The sequence below is a fragment of the Cavia porcellus genome, unplaced genomic scaffold, assembly GCF_034190915.1.
Source record: "Cavia porcellus strain 051 isolate PalLab524CR breed Dunkin Hartley unplaced genomic scaffold, mCavPor4.1 scaffold_23, whole genome shotgun sequence".
NCBI classification, from domain to species: Eukaryota; Metazoa; Chordata; class Mammalia; order Rodentia; family Caviidae; genus Cavia; species Cavia porcellus.
Window position 1 is genome coordinate 43,713,606 of NW_026947506.1, and position 22,295 is coordinate 43,735,900.

Genomic DNA, 22,295 nt, shown 5'->3' on the forward strand with positions numbered 1-22,295 from the left:
TTTATTTTTTCTATAGCCTCATGGATTCTTTTTTTCTTTACTTCATTTGCTCTCTTTTCAGAGATTCCCGGTGTGTGAGTTTTAAAGTCCTGTATTTCATTGTCACTTGTACTTGCCCTGATGGACTAGATGTTTGAGATAGCATTTTTCCTCTTCATTTTGTCATTTTCACATTTTGGGTAAATATTTGGTCTTTGAATCCCAACAATCTGAAGTATCGGTAGTGGTAATTTGAGGGTCCTACTGTGTGGTTGATGTTTGACCAGTTTCTGGGTATCACGGTGAAGAGGAGAGCCAGTCACCTGAATTCCTCCTACAGGGCCTGTTGGGTGAGTCCTATATTCTTTCTGGACTAACCAACCTAAAAGTGCAGATGTAGGTTAACTGTTAGTTTCTGCTGTTGCTATGTCTTCAGGTTGTTGCAGGTCACCAGCTCTCCTTGTCCATAGTGTTTGTGTCAGCTGAGGCCCTAATGTGTCAGCGGGGTCTCATGAGCTCTTTTAATTTTCTCTAAGATGGGGAGGCCTTAGTGGCACACTCCTCAACCTGTCTGATGTTCTCTGTGTGGAAGAGGGGATTACCCACTCTCTTGCCAGGTTCATCAAGGTCTTACCAATTGGAAGGAGTTTCACTTCTGCTCCTATTTACCCACGGCAGACCTGTGTTTTAGGGGCAAACTTACCACACTGACTAGAGCCTGCTGAGGTCTTCTGTTTGGGTGAGGGGTTCCCTAGGCTCCCATCCAGCCAGCACGGTAATTCACTGTAGTCCAAGTTCTAGAAGAAGGGGTTGAATCAAAAGACCATATGAAGTACTAGCTAGGTCCAGGTCGTGGGTGGATTCCCCAAAGAAGAGCCCACCATGGCTGTCCTATGTGATCAGTCATGCCACTGGTGTCCCAGGTGTTCTGTGGAGGAGTGGGCCCAGTAGCAGCAGTCCCAAGCAAGACAGGAGTGTTGGGGTGTCCCTGGTCTTCCTTGGTGGCAGTATGAGGTGGATTGTTTTCCAGGGTGTCCCAGCTGTTCCCAATGAGGGGTTGGCCCAATGGTGGCAGTGCTAGGAGGCCCAGGACTGCCTGGGCACCCCAGGCAGGTGTTCTTGTAGAAGGGTGGGCCCAGCAGGGGCCTAGGTCAACCTGGGGCTTCCCAGTTGTTCCTAGCATCCCAGATGTCCCTTGGGGAATGTTGGGTGTTAAGCATGGTGCAGAAGCTGTGCTCCATGGTGGTGTGGTGTGGTTCTCTGTCTTTGTGCTTTTAAAAACTGAATTGCAAACTGGGAAGAATTAATTAATTAAATCTTCTACTTGATCTTTTTTAGTGTGTGTGTTTTTGAGACAAGGTCTTGCTGTGTAGTTCAGGCTGGTCTTGAGTTCATTTTGTAGCCCAGGTGGTCTGAAACTTGCACCAATCCATCTAATTCAGCCTCCTGAGTTCTGGGATTACAGGAGTGCACCACCACTGCAGCATTTTTAAAATCTTTCTTTTCATAGACAAAACCTATTGTTCCATTTCATTCCAACTAATATACTTTGTGTTTTTTTTAAATTAAATTAAAAATTTTTTTGGTACCAAGGATCAAACTCAAGACTTTGCATTTGCGAAGCAAGCACTTACACTGCTGAGCTAAACACCCGGCCCTCAACTAATACATTTTAATCAGTAGTTTCTCAAGTATCTTCTTATGTGCTTTCATCTCTGAGATACACTGTCTATCTGCATTATGCAGGTGAATGAGTGAAATACATTAAGTATCCAGTGGCCTGGATCACCTCAGTTTTAAAGTTTCTTCGAGAATGCTTTCAAACCCAGTAAGAATGACACACAACCTTTAAATTCTGGAGAACTATACTGTTATGTGAACAGGGAAGTAACAACGAAATTAACAGCTGTGTTGTAATCAAAGGAGTTTATTACTTTTTAAAAACATAGTCATGGAAATGAAAAATAAATATAAATTTTAGGATTCTCTCACAAAACATCTGCAAGTAACATTCAAATCTTTAAGTTTGAAATTCTGTAAATAATTTTCTTTGGACAGCATAGGTTGTTGTATTTGAGAAGGAAAGAAATGTATTTCATGAGGCAAAACACTAACTTTTTTCTTTTAATTCATACTGGGTATCAAACTCACGACCGCCTGCTTGCAAGGCAGGTTCTTATGCCGCTGAGCTAAATCCCCAGCCCCAAAACACTAATTTTTAATACTGAGGTAACATTGTTGTAAGTTGTCTAAAATTACTTAATTTCTGTCCTTTAAAACCTATATTATGTTCCTAAGGTTTGTGTAACTTCTGTCTTAAATAATCGGGCTCGCAATGGGGTTCCTACTGCTAAGGTAACATGTAGGATAGGTTTCAAAATAAGCTTTCATACCAAGTGCTGCTGTTGGGGTCCAATTCCTTTATGAAACATGCCAATTAATATTGCTCTTAATACTCTCCTTCACCAAATCAAGAACCAAGAAATTTAGGTACTCAAAATAGGGATAGTGCACTGCTCTAAAAGAACTCCTCGGAAAGAAGAGGGAAACTCTTTGCAATATAAAACATCCCAAAAATCTTAGTGTCATTTTAAGCTTTGGTACCGTGTATAAATACAGAAGTTAAAACATTATCATATATTATTTGGAAGTATTAACTTGAGAAATGTGAAAATTAAGCTTTTAACTTTTGTTCTAGCTCTTCTCTCTATCCTTTTTTTAAGAGACTAGAAAAAGTTTAGAATAAATGAATAATATTCTAAACTCACCAAACTGAAATGTTGGAATAATGATTTGTAAGTTTGCAGCTTTTCTACCTGCTCCAGTGCCCTTAAAGACACAAACATAGTAGCCAAAGGCTTAAAACTACTCTGAAACTTTTGGGATGCCTTGTACTTTACTATCTGTAGTGATTATTGAACCATCATATTGGTTTGCATTATAGAAATATCTTCTGACATGTTTATTTAACAAAGGGAAATCATCAAAAAATTATCAGCACCACTTTTACCTCATAAGATTCTGTATGAACCCGATAAAAGTAGATAGCCAATAGCAGATGATTTTTCTTTATGACCACAGACATGGAATGGCATGAGGCTGCTAAGTAGTGCTTGTAAAGAACCTGAGTGGCAAGTGCTCTCCGGCTGAATTTTTGTGTAAAATTGCTGACATGACTGCCTAGGAACTCAGTGATACCACAGGAAGGAAGAACCTTCAATACTGATGACGTGGCAGTGTAGTCCTAAATGATTTCATAAGTGTGAATACTCCCATTTTGGGGCTGGGTGAATGGCTCAGTAATAGACACACTGCCTGAGACATGGATAGGAATGTGGATTTTTCTCTCAGCACCATGTAATACAAAAGGTTCCCCATTTTTTAACAGTAATACTATGCTAATCCTAAAAGTCTACACAGCTATATTGTGGCAGGGGACATGAAAACTAAACAGATACTATTTAAAAAATCTACCTTAAAAATTTATTAAAATTTTAAACTAGCTTAACTTTATACTCTTAATCTAAAAACCTTGCAGAGTTCACAGGCATTGGCCTGTGAAGTAAGCGAATGGTTGTGTCAGCCAGGAGCTTCTGCTTTGTGGTACTAGTAACTCTGCTCACATCAATGAAGAAAGGAAGTGTGTTGTTGCTTTCACAAGGTCTCTTCCCATGCAATACAACTATAACTGTCCAACAGTTTCTGAAATTCAAGGTCTTTCCTTTTGGCAAATATGTTCACTTTGGATTTTTTTTTTTCAAAGACAGGTGGTCCATCTTGTGTAAACGAGGGTCTACGATGTCATAGCCCTCATCTCTCTCTTTTAAGACAGGATGGCTTTAGACAGTTGAATTCCAGTGAAGCTGTCATCACTGGAAGCTTTTCTGATTTCACCTCTGTGCAAGCCTCCATCCTCACAGTATCTTGACATCGCCTAGGAAAGTTTATCAAAAGGAATACAGGTAAAAATTTTTAAAAGACAGAAACCTTAAAGAAAAGTAATCTAATCACAGAAGTTTAGTCATACAAACTTACTTTAGCTACTTCATGGTCACTGATGCTTTGGGTGTTTGAGACCTGCACTGCCAGGTTAAGAGGTTGCTACTTCCTGCCAATTCACTAACATTCTTTAATGATGATTCAATTACCAAGTAAGGGGAAGTTTGTTCAGTTACAGTCTTTACAAATGGAGTTTCCAAAGCCGACAAAATTTGGTGATACGATAAGCTACCAACAGCATTTTTTATCGTGTAACTATATTAAAAATGATAAGGCTACATATGTGCAAAAACAATCAGTAAATACTGAACCAGCTATTCCAATGCTATCTGACCATTATTAGTTTCCAAACTCTAAGGTATTTCCTTGGAAGGTGGTATGGATTTAATGTAGAGCAGGAGAGTTCTGTAGCACCAACGCATGCTTCTTCAAATTCACATGAGTTGTAGGAGCAAAATACATATTCCAAAATGGATAAGTCCTCAGTTTAAGAGGATAAGTCCTCTGTTCTGGGAGAACATTCCTGAGTCAGATTAATTTGTGAGTCCAACAAAATGAATCTTATAGTCAGTGGACACAAATATACAATGTAAAGCACTGAAAAGCAATCACCAGTGAAATAATCTTCATAATCTGCGAAAACCTGAAACCTAAATATTTGTAAGTTGGAGAGTTACTATGCCATGGACGCACTACAGAAAGTACCATTTGAATGTATGCATCCTTTTCAGGTATCAATTGTTTTGGTGGAGGATCACCAAAAGTCACAAACCATGTGCATTACTTTGCCTATGTAAGCTGCCATTTCCCTTTAAAACTCATGTACTTCCAATTTCCACATGCAAAACACATATCTTACATATAGGGCTGTCATGTTAGCCAGTAAGAATCTGTCTACTGAATCCTTGGTCTTGAAGTAGGACAGCTGAATTGTGATATGAATTTTAAAATTGAGTAAAAAATAAGCACAAGTAATTAAGTGAACAGTATTTGTATACATGATAAAGAAAACAAGCCCAGGTAGTTAATCATGTGTGGCTATGGAGAAAGGTAGCGGTTCAAAAGGAAAACCATTTTGATCAGAATAATGCTGATTAAAATATTCTGAATTATGATCAATGAAAATAGAACTGCTTTTAAATAATAATGTGGATCTCTATCTGAACCATTAAGAACTAAAATATATGACACACACTAAAGGTTTAGTAAACTCTTGAAAGTGTTAATTTCAAAACTTGCCATTTTCCTTAACTACTTTATATGATATAGCCACAGATGCTGGCGTTAGTGGCTCACAGAACATCCTACTTAGTGAAGGCACAGCCTTACTTCTAGTTTCTGTGCTCTTTCTTTGGTGAGAGGTGCAGGCACAAAATACATGTTGCTGTGATCTGCTAAAGAGCGAAGATCAAAGTAGTATTTGGCATAAATGCTGGCAGACACATTAACATTAAACTCAAGCAGACACAAGTAATGCCTTTCCAGTTGATTTCTGTGGAGGAAGAACACAGAAAAATGAACATCAGATAATTTTGATCAAGTAGAGTATCTTCGAAAATGTCATTTTGAGCTTCTAAGGACTGCTGTAAATTCTATTAAAAGTTTCTTTACTTTAAAGAAAAACAAAACAGTAAAAGGGTACAAGTAATACAGAATTTCAAAAAAATAAACAGTAAGAAATCACTAGTTAATAGATTACATAATGTCATATTAGAAATAGTTGTTCAACTTTCAAAATTAAAGCATACAAAGTGGACATTCAAACAGTGAGACTGCAAACAGTTGTGTTCAGTGATCCAACAAAAACTTTATTTTACAGTCCTAAACACACCTTCAGTTGTATCCTTTAGAGCACTTTCTATCTCTCACTTTTTTACAATTACAATTACACATTTTGGGTTTTATTACTCGTACAGTTCTTAATACTGACTGCTGTAAATTCTGAGATGTAGGGAGGCTACTTAACTGATAAGAAAAAATACTCATGTGCCAACAGGCTGTTTTGAATTGTTTCTGTATCCCAGCACTTTTGCATTTGGGTGGACAATAGTTATAGCCTATTCATTACTGCCTATTGCTGGCTCATGATTCTTTCTTCAACGTCCAGCAGTGCATCTGTGTGACTCATGCTTCACACACATTCATCACTACATTGAGCAGAGAAAAAATAAATGTATGCTAATGTTAGCTCTCAAAGGCTTGCAGACATATTGAGGGGGAAGTAGAGGGGCACCAGGGAAAGATGCACCATTCTGCTCTCTGAGGGGCAAGCACTTCAAGCAAGCATTCATCCTAAATTTGCAAGGAAGGAGAAAAAAAAAAACTCCACTATATGAGAAAGGCAATCCTTTCCCCTGTCTCAGCATAAGAGACTGTGATGAAGGGCATATTATTAGTGGGTTTACAAATTGTGACCATGACAAGATACCCATTTTAAACTTTGGAAGATGGAAAGGTCAAACACAGGAGTCTTAAGTGGACTACATCCCTTGTAGGACAAGAACATTGTCAGAGCCCTCACACTCATGTTTCTGTGCTGGGGAAATCCAAATTGATCAGTATCTGCTGCCCCTCACCAGAAGAGAATGTACATGTGTGGGCATACACACACATGCACAAACACATGCACATGTATGCACACGTGTGAGTTCAGTGCAGTGGAAAGAGAAATGACTGGGTACAGCCCTGTGCTATGTGACTAGGGAGCTGCCTTTGCACCTACTATACACATAAAATCAGAGCCCATCAGACTGATTTCTACACACATACAACACTCCTAATGAGGGGTAGGCAGGCACAGGAGTCTGGAATAAATTCTGTTGTAAAGACCAGCTAAAGCAAAGGTACAACTTGTGACTCAGACTAAACCTATAGCCCCAGGGATATAACAGTGATCAAGCATTTATTTCAAAAGTCAGACATGGTCGCCCTTAAAGAAGGGAATGGCGCTGAAAGCTGTTAAAAAGCCATGAAGATAAACACAGTAATATGTTATATTGCTGGTAAGGTTATAAAATACTTGTCTGCAACCTCCAGAAAAAAATTACAGCTTATGAATCATACCATTACAATAACAATCCATTAAAACAAATTAATGATGGAAAACATGAATTTCTATACTGTAGATTGACAGGGTATCATAGTTTTAAGCTCATTTTTATTTTCTATAAAATGTAATATTTAAAATATTTCTTAAAATGCATGCCTTAAGGGACCAAGTGAGCTGGAACATGGATAGAAAAGTCACGAAAACCTTGTAAACTCACATGTCTTGGAGTGCAAGGTTCTTGAGGATCTGGCAGAAGTATATGTTCCACACAGCCTTATCATGCCAAACCTTGAAGGCAAGAACAATGGCTCCCAAGACAATCCTTTTCCAGTTGGTAGGACAGAGGTCAATCTTAGCATATGACATCAACCTTTCTAAGTAAACCTGCAAAGAGTAGAGCACCGCTTTTTCATTTTAGCTCTGTTTAAGTGCTTTGCTAAGAACTGTTGTACACGATGTTTATTCTGTGATGAGAAAGGGAAGTGCGACTGAGAGATTGTGCTCAGCTAAAGAAAGATGTGAGGTCACAACTGTAAATCAGACATGCCTGCTGCCCATGTAATTTTCCTACACAGTTTTGGTGAGTGGAATGCCTGGACATTGCAACAGAAGTCATCCAGCTGGTAGTATTGCTATCACCTCCACATTCGTGAAGGGCGCAGGTGTAAGTTTGTTCAGTAAATACCAAGTGCCACCAACATGTAATATAACATACAGGTGGTAGATATAAAATGGTTTTAGACATGTTATAGTCAGCTGTGATACCTAACTCAAAGTGAGCACATTTCATCTTTTCATAGTATTAAGCCTTTTGTGGCAATAACTGTGGAGAAAAGCACCTTCCCATGGCTGGTGAGCAGAACAGCATGAGAGGTGCAAGATTTACAGCTATGAAGTTTTTCTGAAACGCAGTACCTTTATAATGAAACCACAAGTAAAACAAGATGGTCCTTCTTAGAGCCCTTTTTCATATTCCCACTATTCATGAATATCGATTTTCTTTCCTACATAATTAGCTACTTATTCAATGCTTTGGCTTTATGATGAGAAGAACAGCTGCCAGCCTGTAACCCTGGGACCCCTAAAGTTCCAGGCAGTTCATGACATGACCTCAGGCACTGTTTACATATATCAAATATCTGTTCTACAAAGAACTAGGTGAGCAAATTGCCGAGTAATGATGACAGAGGAAGCTGTATGCTGTTAATTAAATCTGATCAATACAAAAGTTTCCTGATGCTCAAGTCTCCTAGATAGAAAGCTTAAGATTTGCACATGTACCTATTCACATCCTTGTATACTTGAAATCATTTCTAGGGTATTACACTAAAAAAATTCAAGGTAAATTCCAAGTAAAGGTAGATACACTATACATTTAAGCATTAAGGACAAGGGAAAACAAGGCCATAAAATTTCCCCAAATGGTGAAATTTTAGAAGCAGAGCTCATGGACTGGATATGCTATTTTAACTCTTTCTATCGTAACTATAAAGAAAAAGGCTCACTTTTAAGAGCATAGTTACAATCTGTAAGCTGTCAGGCTCGCAGTCCATATTAGGCAATATTCTTAAACCTTGACTGTATTCATTCTCCAATACCTGCTCCCTTAGCTATTCTAACTATGTTACTGTGTTCCAGGATGCAAATCTTCTGTATATAAGTGATGTGAGATAATGAAACAATGCTGGTCATCCTGATAATGAAACAACCCCTGTTCATCTTTTCCATGGCTTTGTTTTGGGTTAGTATTCATTTGTACCACTTGCCTGTTATGTGAGTGGACCACTGTTCTTTACTTTCAAACAAGGCAAACTCTTCCATCAGCATTAGTGCCCCACCCCACTTCTGCTGGACACTGATTACCTCTTTCTGAAGACTTTTTACGTCAAATGTCACTCCCCCAGGTGGTTTACATTGCTCTCATCTCCCTTGCTGAAACTCCAGTACTGCTACCTTTGACCTGGATCACTGTATTATGCCTATGCATATCCCTCATTTCCCCTTCTTTGTTTAACCATTTTTCCTGTATCACTGCACTCTTCTGGAACAGTCTTGCCAATCCGATTGTGGGATGCAAACTTACACACCAGTTATGCATCCTAACACTCCACTCTCCAACCCTTCCTAATATGTAAGCAGCACTGCTCCTTGCCTAGTACTATGAACAAAATTTATAGTGTGACATATTCCACACCAATCTATGCATACTTTCTATTATCTCTACTTCCATTGGTAACATGAAAGCTTTCTGTCCTGAGCTTCCATTTGTCTTTGGTCATCTGCATCACCATGTTGCTTCCTAACCCTTGTCCTCTGCCTCTAATCCAAACCCCACCTGCAGTTTATGTTCCCCAAGACAGTCTGGAAAGCCCTGACATGTAAGGAACAATTCACTGGTAGATCAATATCTACCAAATGTTACCAATCAACCTCCCATGCTTTGCAAATGATGTGTGACCCTGAGAGAGTGATCCTTACCCACAGCATGCTAGTCACCCTGTTCTTGCTTGAGCACATGAAACATGTTCCTGAACTGGGGGCCTACATCTTACCCTCTTGAATGTAATGCATGAGCACCTTGCCTTCCCTGCTCCAGTCAGGTTGTACTTCAAGTGTCACTACTCTGAAACAAGATCTTCCTGGTCACTCTGCCTGAAACTGAAAGCTCTGAAATCACTCTTCAACCTCCTACAATGCTCTGTCTTCTTGACATTTACTGCAATGTGAGATATTCATATACATGAAAAATATCCCATGACTTTTTCACTAGATCATGAGCTCACAAACAGCAAGAATTTTGCTCTATCTCTTTGTTCTTCCCCCGCATAAATATCAGTGAGTATCAGTGAGTGTCAGTGCAACTTCTTGACCTCATTCATCACTCTGACCACATCATCTCTCGCCTTCATTTCTCTTTTCTCCTTTCTCCCATTGCTCTGCCTACTTCTTTTGAAACTTTGCCTTTAACTGCTAAGGACTCCTGCCCACTTTTCAATGAATTCATTCTGTATATTTGAGCAGCCACCGTTCTTTACTTCTTAGTCACATTTCTGTGCCTGTACCCCTACATCCAAAGTATATGAAGATATGCCACAGTTATTTCAAGGAGCATCAAGCTTACCTTGTTTACATGGACACTTCCACCTCCAACCCAGCTCTGCTTGCTGTGCTATCTATCTCTACAAATGGAAATGTCCCTGATGGGTTTCTGTTTCAACAGAGGGCATGACTAAATGCCATCAGCGCAGCTGCTGTCTTAAGTGTTTTTTGTCTTCAGGCCATGTATATGACTTTCCACTATGCATTTGGTGGGGGAAGGACTGGAACAATCTCAAACATTTCACCAGTATTGTAGATGACAAATTCCACCTTCCAACTTCTGTGTGGATAACACAAATATGAGGGCACTTCTACAGTGTATCATGATAACAATGCTTTTTAAAGAACTACTGGTACTGTCATCCTGGGCAACTTCATAAATAGACAGAAGCTATCAACAGGGATGGGTTGATACCCATACCCCAAAGACTAGAGAACTGAAGGCAGTGAATTGCCTGAAACACAGCCTGGGTCCTGTTTTGATCAGCCTAAAATCAGTGTCTGTGTCTCCTATGGTCCTGTTAATGCTCTCCTTCCCACCCCGTAGCATGTGCAAGTGTTCACAGTGTCAGCTCTGTGTATACTGATGTGTGTGGGGAAAACTCTTCAGCTTCCTTTAATTGCATTTGTTTTGTGATGAGAAAATTAAAGACACCATTTTAAATGATAATGCCTAGGGAACCCAAATACATTTACTTTCTTTTGATAGGCTTTTTTATGGTTTGTGTCTAGATGTTTACCCAAAGCCATGTGCACTCAGAGGACCTATTTAGAGAAGGGTGAATCTAGATTATGCAATGCTGGGATTAAGGGTGTGTGATTGCTGGGTCAGATTATTGGTTGGATTGACACTGCCCTAATTCCAGTAGACTGCATAAAATGTAAGGAACAGAAAGAAGCTTGTCTCTCCCTGTTTCTCTTATTACTTTTGCTTTCTTCCACTGATATGGGCTATTGCTCTTATGCTATGTTCCACTGAACTTTGGAGCCAGTACATTATGGACTAAATCACTACAAATTGTGAGCTAAATGAACTTTTCTCCTTTTTACAATGGGTGCCCTTTATTTTGTCTCAGCAATGAAAGAAATGTATCAAAGGCTGGTCTTAGTAAAGTTCTCATGATAATTTAAGGAATCTAACTTGAAAAAAGTGACCTTTTATGTGTACAAAACCATTCTATGCATGTTTGATAAAGAAGAAACATCTTACCAAAGTCATTATTGCGCATTCAGTTGGTATGCATAGGGCATTAAAAATAATAGCAACAAATCTGTATATACATTCATGTTCAGGATCATGCTGAAAGTAGTCCTCTGGAAGCGTCTCTTCCTGAAAGGAGAAATGATGCAATGCAAGTATGATCTGAAGAAAGCTTTAAATATTCTTAAGACAGCAACCTTCACCTTATGTTCACATGTTCCTGAAAATAATTTTCACTGGGTTGTATGTCATTTCATCTTCTACTAGAGACACTGGGATCTTTGACTTTGCCCAGTGATGCTTTGGTCAGTGAGGATCACATATTCAACAGCAGCCCCATAATGACCACATGGTGCACCAGAGTCATCTTTGTTGTGTAAGCACACTCTGAGGTTTGCACAAGATTGGAATCACTTATCAATACATCTCTCAAAATGTACTCCATTAGTAAGAAGAAGAGAAGTGTGCAAGGTCAGAAAAATCACTATTTCTTTCTACTGTGATTAACAGCATTCTCAGATTGATTTATAGCCTTAAAGTCTTCTAAATTGTATGTTGTATTTCTTTGTACATGGCCTGAAGTCTAAAATATATAATTATTGTCCTGTAGCCACAACCTCTTCTGGAAGTCAGCAGCCAGATGACGGTTGAGCAGTGCAAAGTGATAATATGCCTGAGGAACTGACTTTTAATTTTACATCATTCAAACCTAACTCTTTCTTCAGAGATATCACCTATGCAGTAATGTGTATATCAGATTCTATTGGAAAATATTATTATTATTTTATTAAAAGAGGAAACAAAACAAAACAAATCAAAGCAGTAAAGGGTAAAAATAATACATAATATCTGGACAAATATATGCAGTAAGAAATCATTGATTAGTAGATTACATATTTTCATCTTAGAAACAGTTGTGCAAGTTACAAAATTAAAGCATACAAAGTGGAAATTCATACAGTGAGATTGCAGACAGTTCTCTTCAATGGTCCAACAAAAACTCAGTAATGAGTTTTTCTATCCTACACACTTAAATATATATGCAGGTATATCCTTTAGATCACTTTCTTTTCCTCTCTTTTTTACAATAACAATTACACTTTTTGAGTTTTATTAGTCCCACAGACCTTACAACTATTGTTTGAAGCGATAAAAAAGAACAAATGTGACAAAACAAAACAGAGTTAGTTAGAACAGAAGGATGGACTTAGTACATGATGCAAAAACAGAATACCAGGTGATCAACAATGGTTACCATTATGCCTCTTGGTATCTTATAAAGAGTTGTGTATATCATCAGGTACAATAAAATTGAGCAAAACAGTACAGAACAAGACCAGTAAAACCTACATTGGAGACCTTACAGGACTTCAAAAGTAGATAATAGTGAAAGCATAATGGCCATCATAGTAAATCTTATTGTCTTCAAAGTGGTTGCCTATACCCTCAAACTTGATAGTATCAAACAAAACAGAATAGATTGAAATAAATCAGACTAGAATGGGAGAGCAACACAGGTGCTCAAGAGAGGTTAATAGGAAAAATAACTGTTACTATATCCCACTATTTTTTAAATTTAGTTTTAACTAACTCTTTCCTCAGAGATATCACCTATTCATTAATGTGTATATCAGATTTTACTGAAAACTGCTTTTGAAAACGTACATTTTCTGATGTTCGAGTAGTACATTTATTCACTTTAGTTCAGTAATAGAGGAGCTTTAAGCCACTTTTGCCCGTATCGTAACCCTAAAGAACAGTTCTTTTCATAGAACGTGTCATACAACATGAGGTTGGAAAGCATATGATTTAAATTCAAATAGAAATGTGTGATTTATTTCTGCACTTAATATCAAAAGAAAAAGCATCAAAGATACGATTAGGTAAAAAATGATGATCTTGTAAAACTGACACTTACTGTGAGAGGATGCAGTCTCTCATCAAAAATATCCAGGGATGTATTTGCATCTCTGCAAAGAAAAGTTCATCTAAGTCATTTATATCTTAGTTAAGTACCTGGTAAGGGTAGGGGACTATGGAGAAAGAGGCCTAACCTTCAACATATCAAACAGTTTTACAAATTCTTCTCCTTGATTTTGACCTTAAGACATCTCTTTGTTTAGTGCATCAAGTACTGTGAAGACTTTTCTAAGATAAGCAGGCTAAGTTCCTATAAGTAATGACACTTCATTATAGGCAATGCTAGTAAATCAGCAGTGCTAGGTATTCAAACTTAGAAGTGTAGTAAATGTGAATGAGATTTAGATTCTCCAAAGTTTTCTTTTCTTCAGTCCTCTATATTTTCATCATGCATTTGTGTTTCTGTTGTGTTAAAAAATGTAGCAGCTTTTGTATAGGAGACCAGTATTTTCGTTAAAGTATTATACTGTGTTCCTATAAAGCAATAGTTGGCTGTGGTCTCTGGACCTCTGGAGAACCCTCAGTAGCATTTTCAGGAGGCTCAAGACCTCAAACTTCTCTTACAATCATGAAGAATTTACTTATTTTTTGACTGTTGGTCACTTGTTATGCTTGTATAAAGGCAAAAGCAAAACTTGCAATTTCTTAATGTGAACCAAGCCTGTGGCACTAAGTTACATCAGAGGTCATGGTATTTTTCCCTGTCACTTACAGTTTGGTTTAAAAACCTTTTATAATTGCCCATGATAAAACAGCAAGGAATAATGTTGGTAAATCTTGGATCATCTTTTTGGTATTATGAAGAAATGAAAAGCTCACATAAAGCATTTCTGCATACTGAAGTATGTTCTCAGAAATTCACTTCGGATTTAGTTGTGAGTTTAACTGTCTTTTTATCATAGAACTCTACTTTTACATGAAACTAGATATATCAATAGAGAACATAGTGGGCCTCGAGGAAAGTGAAGAAATAGTTGTTGCCAATGTCAAATTCAAGCAGTGAATCTAAAACGTTGAGATTTATGCAAGATGTATACCTTCAAATCTGCCTATGACAGACTCTCAGTATCTGGAAGACTTTTTGCTAAGACTGGTGATGATAATAACGAAAGTGTTCTGGATGTTGTAAAAAAAATCTGAACTGGTAATTTCAAAGCTCACTGATGTATATTATGAATCATGTACCCATAAAAGAATTGCTCACTGTGAAAGACACACCAATAAGTGTTATTTTGTAGCAGTTTCAGAGACACAATGTAAAATTCCATTATACCTAACTTAAGAAACTAATCTTTGCAGTGTGTGATGTAAAGTAAAAGATTATCCATATGATCTGTATTTTAAAAACACATTTATATCAAAATATATACAATTATGTGATTGGTTATTCTTCTTATTGTTTCTTCCAAAGGAACTGCCGATGAATCAAGAAAAAGGTGAATTTAATTGTGTTCTATTCAGTCAAATGAGGACTTGTACATCAGTGTAAATAGAGATACATTTTTCAACCAATGTAGAAAGGGAACAGAAATGTAAGAGTTATAAAAGATAGTCATTTTTGTTATGTGTGTTAACAATGTGGTTTTTAATGGGAGTGATCTTGTCCAACAGTTGACATTGTTTGTTATCACAAGATGAGGGAGAAAGCGACTGGCATCTACTAGGCAGAGGACAGCAGTCCTGTAATACATCCTACACTGAGTAGGACAGCCCCCACAACAAACAGTACCTGGCTTAAAATGTCAGTAGATCCACGATCAAGAAATGCTGTTAACACCTCCCACCTGCACACACACAGGCACACACAAACACATATGCATTTAACTCTGTTTTAATTTCTAAACAGAACACATCAATATAATCTATGGAAGCAAATATCCTTTGTGATCTTTAAGAGAATATTTTTCAACAGACCTAATTACAATAACAAGAAACCTGAAATGACTTGCTTCCATCTATTACTAAAAGCACAGCACAACCTCTGATGTTTGCAGCCAGGGCCTGATAATATATAGGTATTCTGTAAATTAAGTTGAAGTATAAGGCAAGTTTTTAAGAGCTCACCTGTATTTTATGTGGTAATATACTGCCAACGTCATACTGTGGGAAGGAAAAAAAATATATGTTATAACCAAGATTATTGGTGAAATTGAAGACATGTTTTCAAGGAGAAACTTCCCATAGACTTGTCTTGCAGTTTCAGAGCAGTATCATATGGGCACTTGCCCCTGTTTCATTTAACTTGCTTATAGTAGACAGATGCCAAATGTTATGCAATGTGACATCAGGACATCTTCTTTTAACTATACATTATTACGTTTTTCTCTGTCATTTGTGTTTCTACCCGTATAACCTCTTTCCCTGGACAAATTCTATAAATGTTCCCAAATACTTAAAACTAAACCACATAATATTTGTTTAAAAAACTTTGAAGCCCGTGCATTTATTTCAGTTGACTTATTCATTATTCACCTGCCCATAATTTTCATTATTTCTCTGAAAGTTAATTAAAAAAATGCTGTAGAACAAAATGAAAATCATTCCTCCAGTACAAGAAAAAGTTTTGTAGTAAATACAAGTGGCCTCCAAACTGATAATAGTTCTTTTATGCTGAAAAGTCAGTGATAGTAATGCAGCCTACATCTGTACAGTACAATATTCATGGGAAATATTTCCAAATTAGTTTAAATAAAGAATAAATAGGCAGACACAACCCTTCAGATCATACATTTCTGTATCTCTAAATTATACATAGGTGCTGTTTATTAGGGTACAAAGGGATTCCCTTGAGTGAGTTATATGCTTTGATTTGCTCTCATTGTTTAAAAGGAAGCTTAACATCATCAAGGGAAGACAAAGCTGAATTTTAAAAGAAGTCCAGAATGTGTTTAAAATTTAAAGTCTGACATCATATGCATCAGGGATGCACATTTTTATAGTATTTCAAACAGTTTATCTCCAAATTGCGTTTAATCATAGACTGACCATCATACATTGAAAAGGTTCACCAAAACTTATTAGAAATTTCATCTAACAACCAACTGTTACAGATAAGGGAACCAAAGCTTGCCCAAAATCCCACCAAATAGTCAGAAGCAATTCTTTTCCTATATAGTATTCTCTGGATCAGTAGTTCCCAAACTTTCCTGCACACTGGAATCACCCAAGGAGCTTTACAGTGATCCTTAATTCCAACTTGGGACATTATGATTAAGTGGCACAGGGAACAATTCGGTACAAAGAGTGTTTGAGAAGTTCCCCCAGGTGATTCCACTATGCAACAATGTTTGTGAATGACTTAAAAGTTAAATGTCACAATCGTTGGGCATGCATTATGTACACTACTACATGTAAACTTCATCCTTCACCCCATAGATATGGGAAAGGGTACTGTAGGCAGGGAAAGAATAAAATAGGAAACTCCTTAGGTTTTATGGCTAATCCTAAATAGAAGGAGTTAAAACTCTCCTGGAAAAATTTCCCTTGGCAATAATGTGAAGGAAAAGGTAGTGAAAAACAAAAGAAAACAACAAAACAAAAAGGCAGCAAATGGCTTAGGGGCTTGCACCCAAAACCAGAGAAAGAGCTGACAAGCAGAGTACAAAGAAAGTCTTGTGCACAAAACCGAGGTAGCCTTCCTTTTGTACTTCCTATAGAATTCAGGGAAGCAGACTGGAAAGGAGGAGTGACTAACTCTCGGGGAAAACTTGTGTGTGTTCACACCTATGCACTAGCACACACACATACACATATGTGTTCACTCTAGGGTTAGCATATTATCCACTCTAGGAGCACTGTATCACTACAATACACACACACACATCTCGTTACTAACTCAAATGTAATGATGAATAAGGCACCTCTTAGTCAACCAGCTGTCCACCTTGGAGAAAAGGCCCTCTCAAGGACAAATAGAAGTTACACAAAGCCCTCAAAAGCAGTGACATAGGCTAGTGGACCTGGTCCAATACAAATAAATCCCTGGGAACCAAGAGGGCTATGGTAAGGTCTAGGCAGGGCAAGGTGTCCTTGGTACACAATAAAGGTATCCAGGAACAAAGGCCTATGGATCTTCCATGTTTCTCTTGTCAGGGTGGCTATTTTCTCCCTTTCTATTGAAACATGCTTTCAAAACTTTGTATCTTTAATTTGTTATTGTATTAGAGTTTATAATCCAGGTGAGCCACTCACCCCAGTGCAGTGGTGCTCACACAGCACATGAGGTGACACTGCATATGTATTATGGCAAACATTCAAATGCTGGTAACTGGGGTGTCAACAGAGGAAACAGCGATTCTTTTTTCCAAGAGTCATTTCTAAATTGTTAAACTGTAACTCATAGAGAACTATCTTTTCTAGAAATATCCAAATATAAAGCACCTGTTCTTTTTACATTTAACAGTGTCTTGCATCATACATGTTTAGTATAAAGAGGCACACTTTTCATGGGATTCTTTAGTTGCTAAAGAATCCCTTCTACCATGAGTGGATTAAAATAAAAATGGGAAAATCACAGTTAGGCCTTTACAATCAATATAGATGTTTTGCTCCAATATTTGAAAGTGGGAAAGGAAGAGAATAATCATATGGCTGAATTTACCCAACATGGCTGGAATGTTTTAGCAGTAGGGGACCTGTCACTCAGGCCTCTGCAGCATCCCTGTACTCACCATTGTACTATGTTTCTATGATTAGGCTTGCTGAGTGTGCTGTCATCCATCCATATTGAGGAGCAGGAGCTGTAGTTCCTCGTCAGCTGACAGTAGAAGAAAATGTCACAGTAAGTTAGACTCACAAATGTTGGGGCTGTTTCCTTGGTTAAAATGTCAAGTGACAAACCATGAAGGTATTTCTTACAGTGCATGAAAGGTCTGAGGGCAGTGTCATGCATATGGGTCTGCAAAATGTTACTGGGGGAGGCTGTTTCTTTTCAGGGGTGTTGGAGGAGTAGGTTGTAAAATATAGCCCTTATTATGCTACCTATTTTCAAATCTGACAAGCATTTAGTATACATCATTTTATAAATAGTATAAAAAGTTTAAAATAAGATTTTCGACTTTTAGCAAGAAAAACAGCTAAGATTTTCTATTTCTACTGTTAGTAACTAGAATAAAATGTAATGCCTTGCATAATATTGGCACAGTATTAACAGTATAGTACAACAAACAAAAGCTTAACACTTAATTCATTAACTAACACTAAGTGTGTTAATGTGATGAGACAAATATTTCACAGTCAAAGGACTGTGCCAGGGATGCTCAGTCACTAACAAGCCAGGGCGATAGGTCACCTGGACCTGTACCCTTACCAAGAATACACAAGTACTATTTGAAGATTCCCTCACATCTAAAATAGAGGACAAGAACAACTTTGAGAGCTGAACATTCAATTATTTTCTGGGAGGATTTCCATTACATAACTTTGTGGAAAGCCTCAGACACTCAAGATTACATTTAATTCTCTAAAGCTATCTGACACTTATGAGGACATATTTCTGCCTCATTCATGCTATTCGCTGCCTGAGAAGCTTTTTTCGGTGTTTATGTCCTACAGATTTGATCCCACCTACATTCTGGAATACATCTGCCAACAGCTGCATCATAAAACATTTCTCTGAAAGTGTTCCAGTGACAGTGTAAGAGATTGAGCATATTTAATATTTTCCTCAGCATGGGAAAGACCTTAAAGGCATGACCCATTTTGTATAAGTATATGAACATTCTGAGATGGTTAGACAATCTGTCTGGTGATATCAACAACACACAGCACATCTGGGTGAGTACAATTGGTCCACAGGTGAATTCAGATCAAGAATTTAAGAATGAAACTGTCCACGCCCCATTTTCCCATTTTTAAAGATAACTAGAATAGCAAAAAAATTCATAAACATTTCTAAGTGATGCTTAATCATAAAATTTAAAAGAAAAAAATTGTAAAACACTAAATGTCTATCATTCTGGCTTATGTATACCCCCTAGTACACACAATATATACTATCACAGACATTGTTTTTGACATACACTTATCTAATATGCAGTAATGTCAATCACTTAACCTTGAAAACAACTTCACTTATGAAATGGAAAACAATTATTCTTTGCTGTAAGTGAGTAGGAGTAGTCCATTACCATAACGATTCAAACAGATTCATGCATTCACACTTAACAACAAAGTTAGGAAAACAAAAATAATTACACTACCAAATCTGATCTTTTTGGCAATTACACAGCCTGCTGAACATCTGTGATAGAGGACCAAAGTGATACCTCTTTTGTCAAAAAATAAAAATGCAGAAGTCTGGAAACAATGAGGTATTCTCATTTAAGAACTGCAATAATAAAAATAAATTGCATTTTAAAAATTAATGTGACATTTACAAAGTCTATTCAAGCATCGTTTTTCTTCTTCTTTAGTTCACTTTGTCCAGCTCAGATTGTCCCAATTTTCTTCCTGTGCTGCCACACTAAAATATATTAATATGTTGAATTATTTAGGTTTCCCTTGACAAATCTCAAGCATTAGAGCTACCTGGAGATGCTCCTCCAACCTTCCTCGTAAGTATTTCAAGAACTTTCATCTATTTTTAGTTTTAAAAAGCCTATCCAGATGAGATGTCATGGCACATGTTTGTGTCTGTGTGTATTTTGTGTGCAAAAGTCAGCCAGAACCACGTAACAGTGTGCAACCAGAGAGACAGAAGACATGCAAACAAACTTACACAGTGGTCCAAGTAACCCTAAAAGTCTTAGATATCCAGACACTGAATTATCCTCTCAAAATAGTCTCTTTCTGGACAAACTCAAAACATTTTAAATATTCTTTTGGGCCATTTGCTCTCAACATAGATCTGGATGAAAGCCATCAACAGTAACCATGCCAGTACCTTAACATTGAACTGCCTTGAAATTTCTTCAACCAGATTAATTTAATTTCAGCCTTTGACAAAGCCTTTGGATATGAGCAAAATGCAAACTTATTTTCTGCAAATGTAACACACACACACACACACACACACACACACACACACACTTTACATTTCCTATTACTCTCCCACTAGCCAGTTTAAAACTGTTTTTTCTTTTCACTTTTTTCAGTTGTAATAAAAAATACACAGCTGGTATCTCTAGACCTTTCCAAATGATCTTACATGCCACTTATAAAGGCTTCTGAACCATATGGTCAGGTAGCAGCAGCACAGCAATAACCCCACCACCAGCACCAAACTCTGTGTTAGCTACTTTCTCTTCACTGGAAGAAATCATCTGACATCTACAAGTTAAAGGAATCCTTAATATATTGGAGATACATACTTTTAAGGGTCCAAGTTAGTACCTTTATATGTATTTAATTTAAGGGTCCAAGTTAATACCATTATATGTATTTAATTTAAATACATTTGGTTATTGCTTATACTAGACGTTTCTTTAAACCCTCTAGTGCTTACAGTCTAGAGACTTCTGAGGAGGTCAGTGAATCATGGGTGTGTGATACTGAATTAGTTCACTGAATGGTTTAGCATAGTTCTGTGTGGATAATTAGCATAGTTCTGGGTGTGAATGATGGGCTTAATGGAGAGAGAAGATGCACCTGGGTTTGGGTGGCACCAACCAAGAGGCTTATAGCCTGAATTAAATAAAAACTGAAAGGAGGAAGAAGTCTTGCTGCTTCTTACCTGCCATTCCATGCAGTGTATATCCGCTCTCAGGTTCCTCTGCCATGACTTCTTGCTTTGGAGCCAGATGACTGTGGACTAAAACTTCTACAAAATGTGAGCTAAAAGACACCTTACCTCCTTTAACTTGTGGGTGTTGAGTATTTTGTCCCAGCAATAAATAGGTAACTAAGACATACTTACACTTGAACTGCAAGTTTTAATTAAGTTAAAAATGGTGGATTGATTGAACATGCAGCTAGTTCAACTTGCTCCTGATATATTATTTGAACTAAAGGATAAAATAAATGTTACACATGAGACCTGGATCCAGAATGGACATCATTTTTGATGTGTGAAAACTGTAAGTTAAATACTGTTAACTCACATGGGAAAATATTAGGACACTCCGAGGCACAGAGCACCTTGGCATAAAATGTGAAGCAGAGGCCATGAAAAACCATAGGAAATGAATGTAGAGCCATTGTACACCTGTCCTCCATCTCTGCAGGTGCTATGCAGATATTATATTCTATAGACATTAAAACTTAGAGATATCAAGTACATCATGGCTGAGACCTAGACATTAGTGGACGAAACACTGTATGATGAACAGTTTCTGGAAAGCAGGCAGCTTTGATTGTATTCCTCAGGCAGAGGTTGAGGAGCTTTTTCTCTGATATCAGGCTGTCCAAGAGATTTGGCCCCCAGGTGTTGCCCAAAGCCCTGCAAAGGAAAACCTGATTTCACTGCCAAATTCTCACAGTGGAGCCCACTAGTTAAATGAAAGTTTTGCTCACATACAGTATTTCAGTCCAGGGAATGCCAGGGTCACCCATGTATTTCAGGGAATCCTCTGACAAGAGAGATCATTGTAACAGGAACAAAGGAATTTGTGGGAGTGCTAGAAATTCAGGAGCAAATTAGAAGTTTAAAAGTATTTAAATACCAGATTGAAAAAGTTCAATTCAAGGAATAACTAATATTTAATCAGAGCCAAAGGAAAAAGTAGAAAATGGAAAGAGGACGGACATTTGACATGAGTGAAGAAGTACGAGTATGAAAAACACAATATTTAAATAAACAAAGTATAAGAAAATCTAGAGAAAATATCAAGGACTTTTAAAGAAGAGGGAGTTTTCAGACTTTAAAGACCACCCCAAGGAGATGAAAAAGTCAATAACAAACCCTTGTGTTCTTTCAGCATCCCTAAGATAGAGAAGTCTTTAAAAGCTTCCAGAGGAGGGGAGTGGCTATAGCTGGTTATTTTTGAGGTATATAATATGGGGACAACAGAGTTAAGAGCAACACTAGAAATGAGAAGAGCTTTGTGAAAACTGGCATCAACCTGCAAATCTATGTTTTATTAAAAACTATATTTTCCTTTACAGGCTGGC

The 22,295-nt window shown here is 37.5% G+C and overlaps 1 protein-coding gene and 1 long non-coding RNA gene across 2 annotated transcripts in view; one reads left to right on the forward strand and one right to left on the reverse strand.

Annotated features, from left to right (window-relative positions):
• LOC134472529 (uncharacterized) overlaps positions 1 to 22,295 on the forward strand; it is a 164,661-nt gene that overhangs the window by 87,769 nt on the left and 54,597 nt on the right. The window contains exons 6-8 of the long non-coding RNA XR_010042394.1: positions 17,943 to 18,027; positions 18,801 to 19,022; positions 19,742 to 19,801. This is a non-coding gene — a long non-coding RNA (uncharacterized LOC134472529). The remainder of the gene's footprint in view (positions 1 to 17,942; positions 18,028 to 18,800; positions 19,023 to 19,741; positions 19,802 to 22,295) is intronic.
• On the reverse strand, positions 1,887 to 18,807 carry LOC134472524 (cyclin-Y-like protein 1). Its single transcript, XM_063234331.1, has 7 exons — positions 17,918 to 18,807; positions 15,312 to 15,347; positions 13,246 to 13,297; positions 11,337 to 11,456; positions 7,245 to 7,411; positions 5,308 to 5,470; positions 1,887 to 3,913 (listed from the first exon to the last, which is right to left on the reverse strand). The coding sequence occupies exons 1-7, from the start codon at positions 18,136 to 18,138 to the stop codon at positions 3,803 to 3,805; spliced, it is 870 nt and encodes a 289-aa protein (XP_063090401.1). The 5' UTR covers positions 18,139 to 18,807; the 3' UTR covers positions 1,887 to 3,802.

Bases quoted from the DNA above. Each gene is read 5' to 3' on its own strand.
- LOC134472524 (XM_063234331.1), bottom strand. From the start codon at position 18,138: ATGCATGACACTGCCCTCAGACCTTTCATGCACTGTAAGAAATACCTT. The intron at 11,457-13,245 runs GTAAGTGTCAGT...TTCTCCTTTCAG, and splicing joins AGAGACTGCATCCTCTCACA to GAAGAGACGCTTCCAGAGGA. The intron at 3,914-5,307 runs GTAAGGCTGTGC...AAACTTTCCTAG, and splicing joins AAAGAGCACAGAAACTAGAA to GCGATGTCAAGATACTGTGA.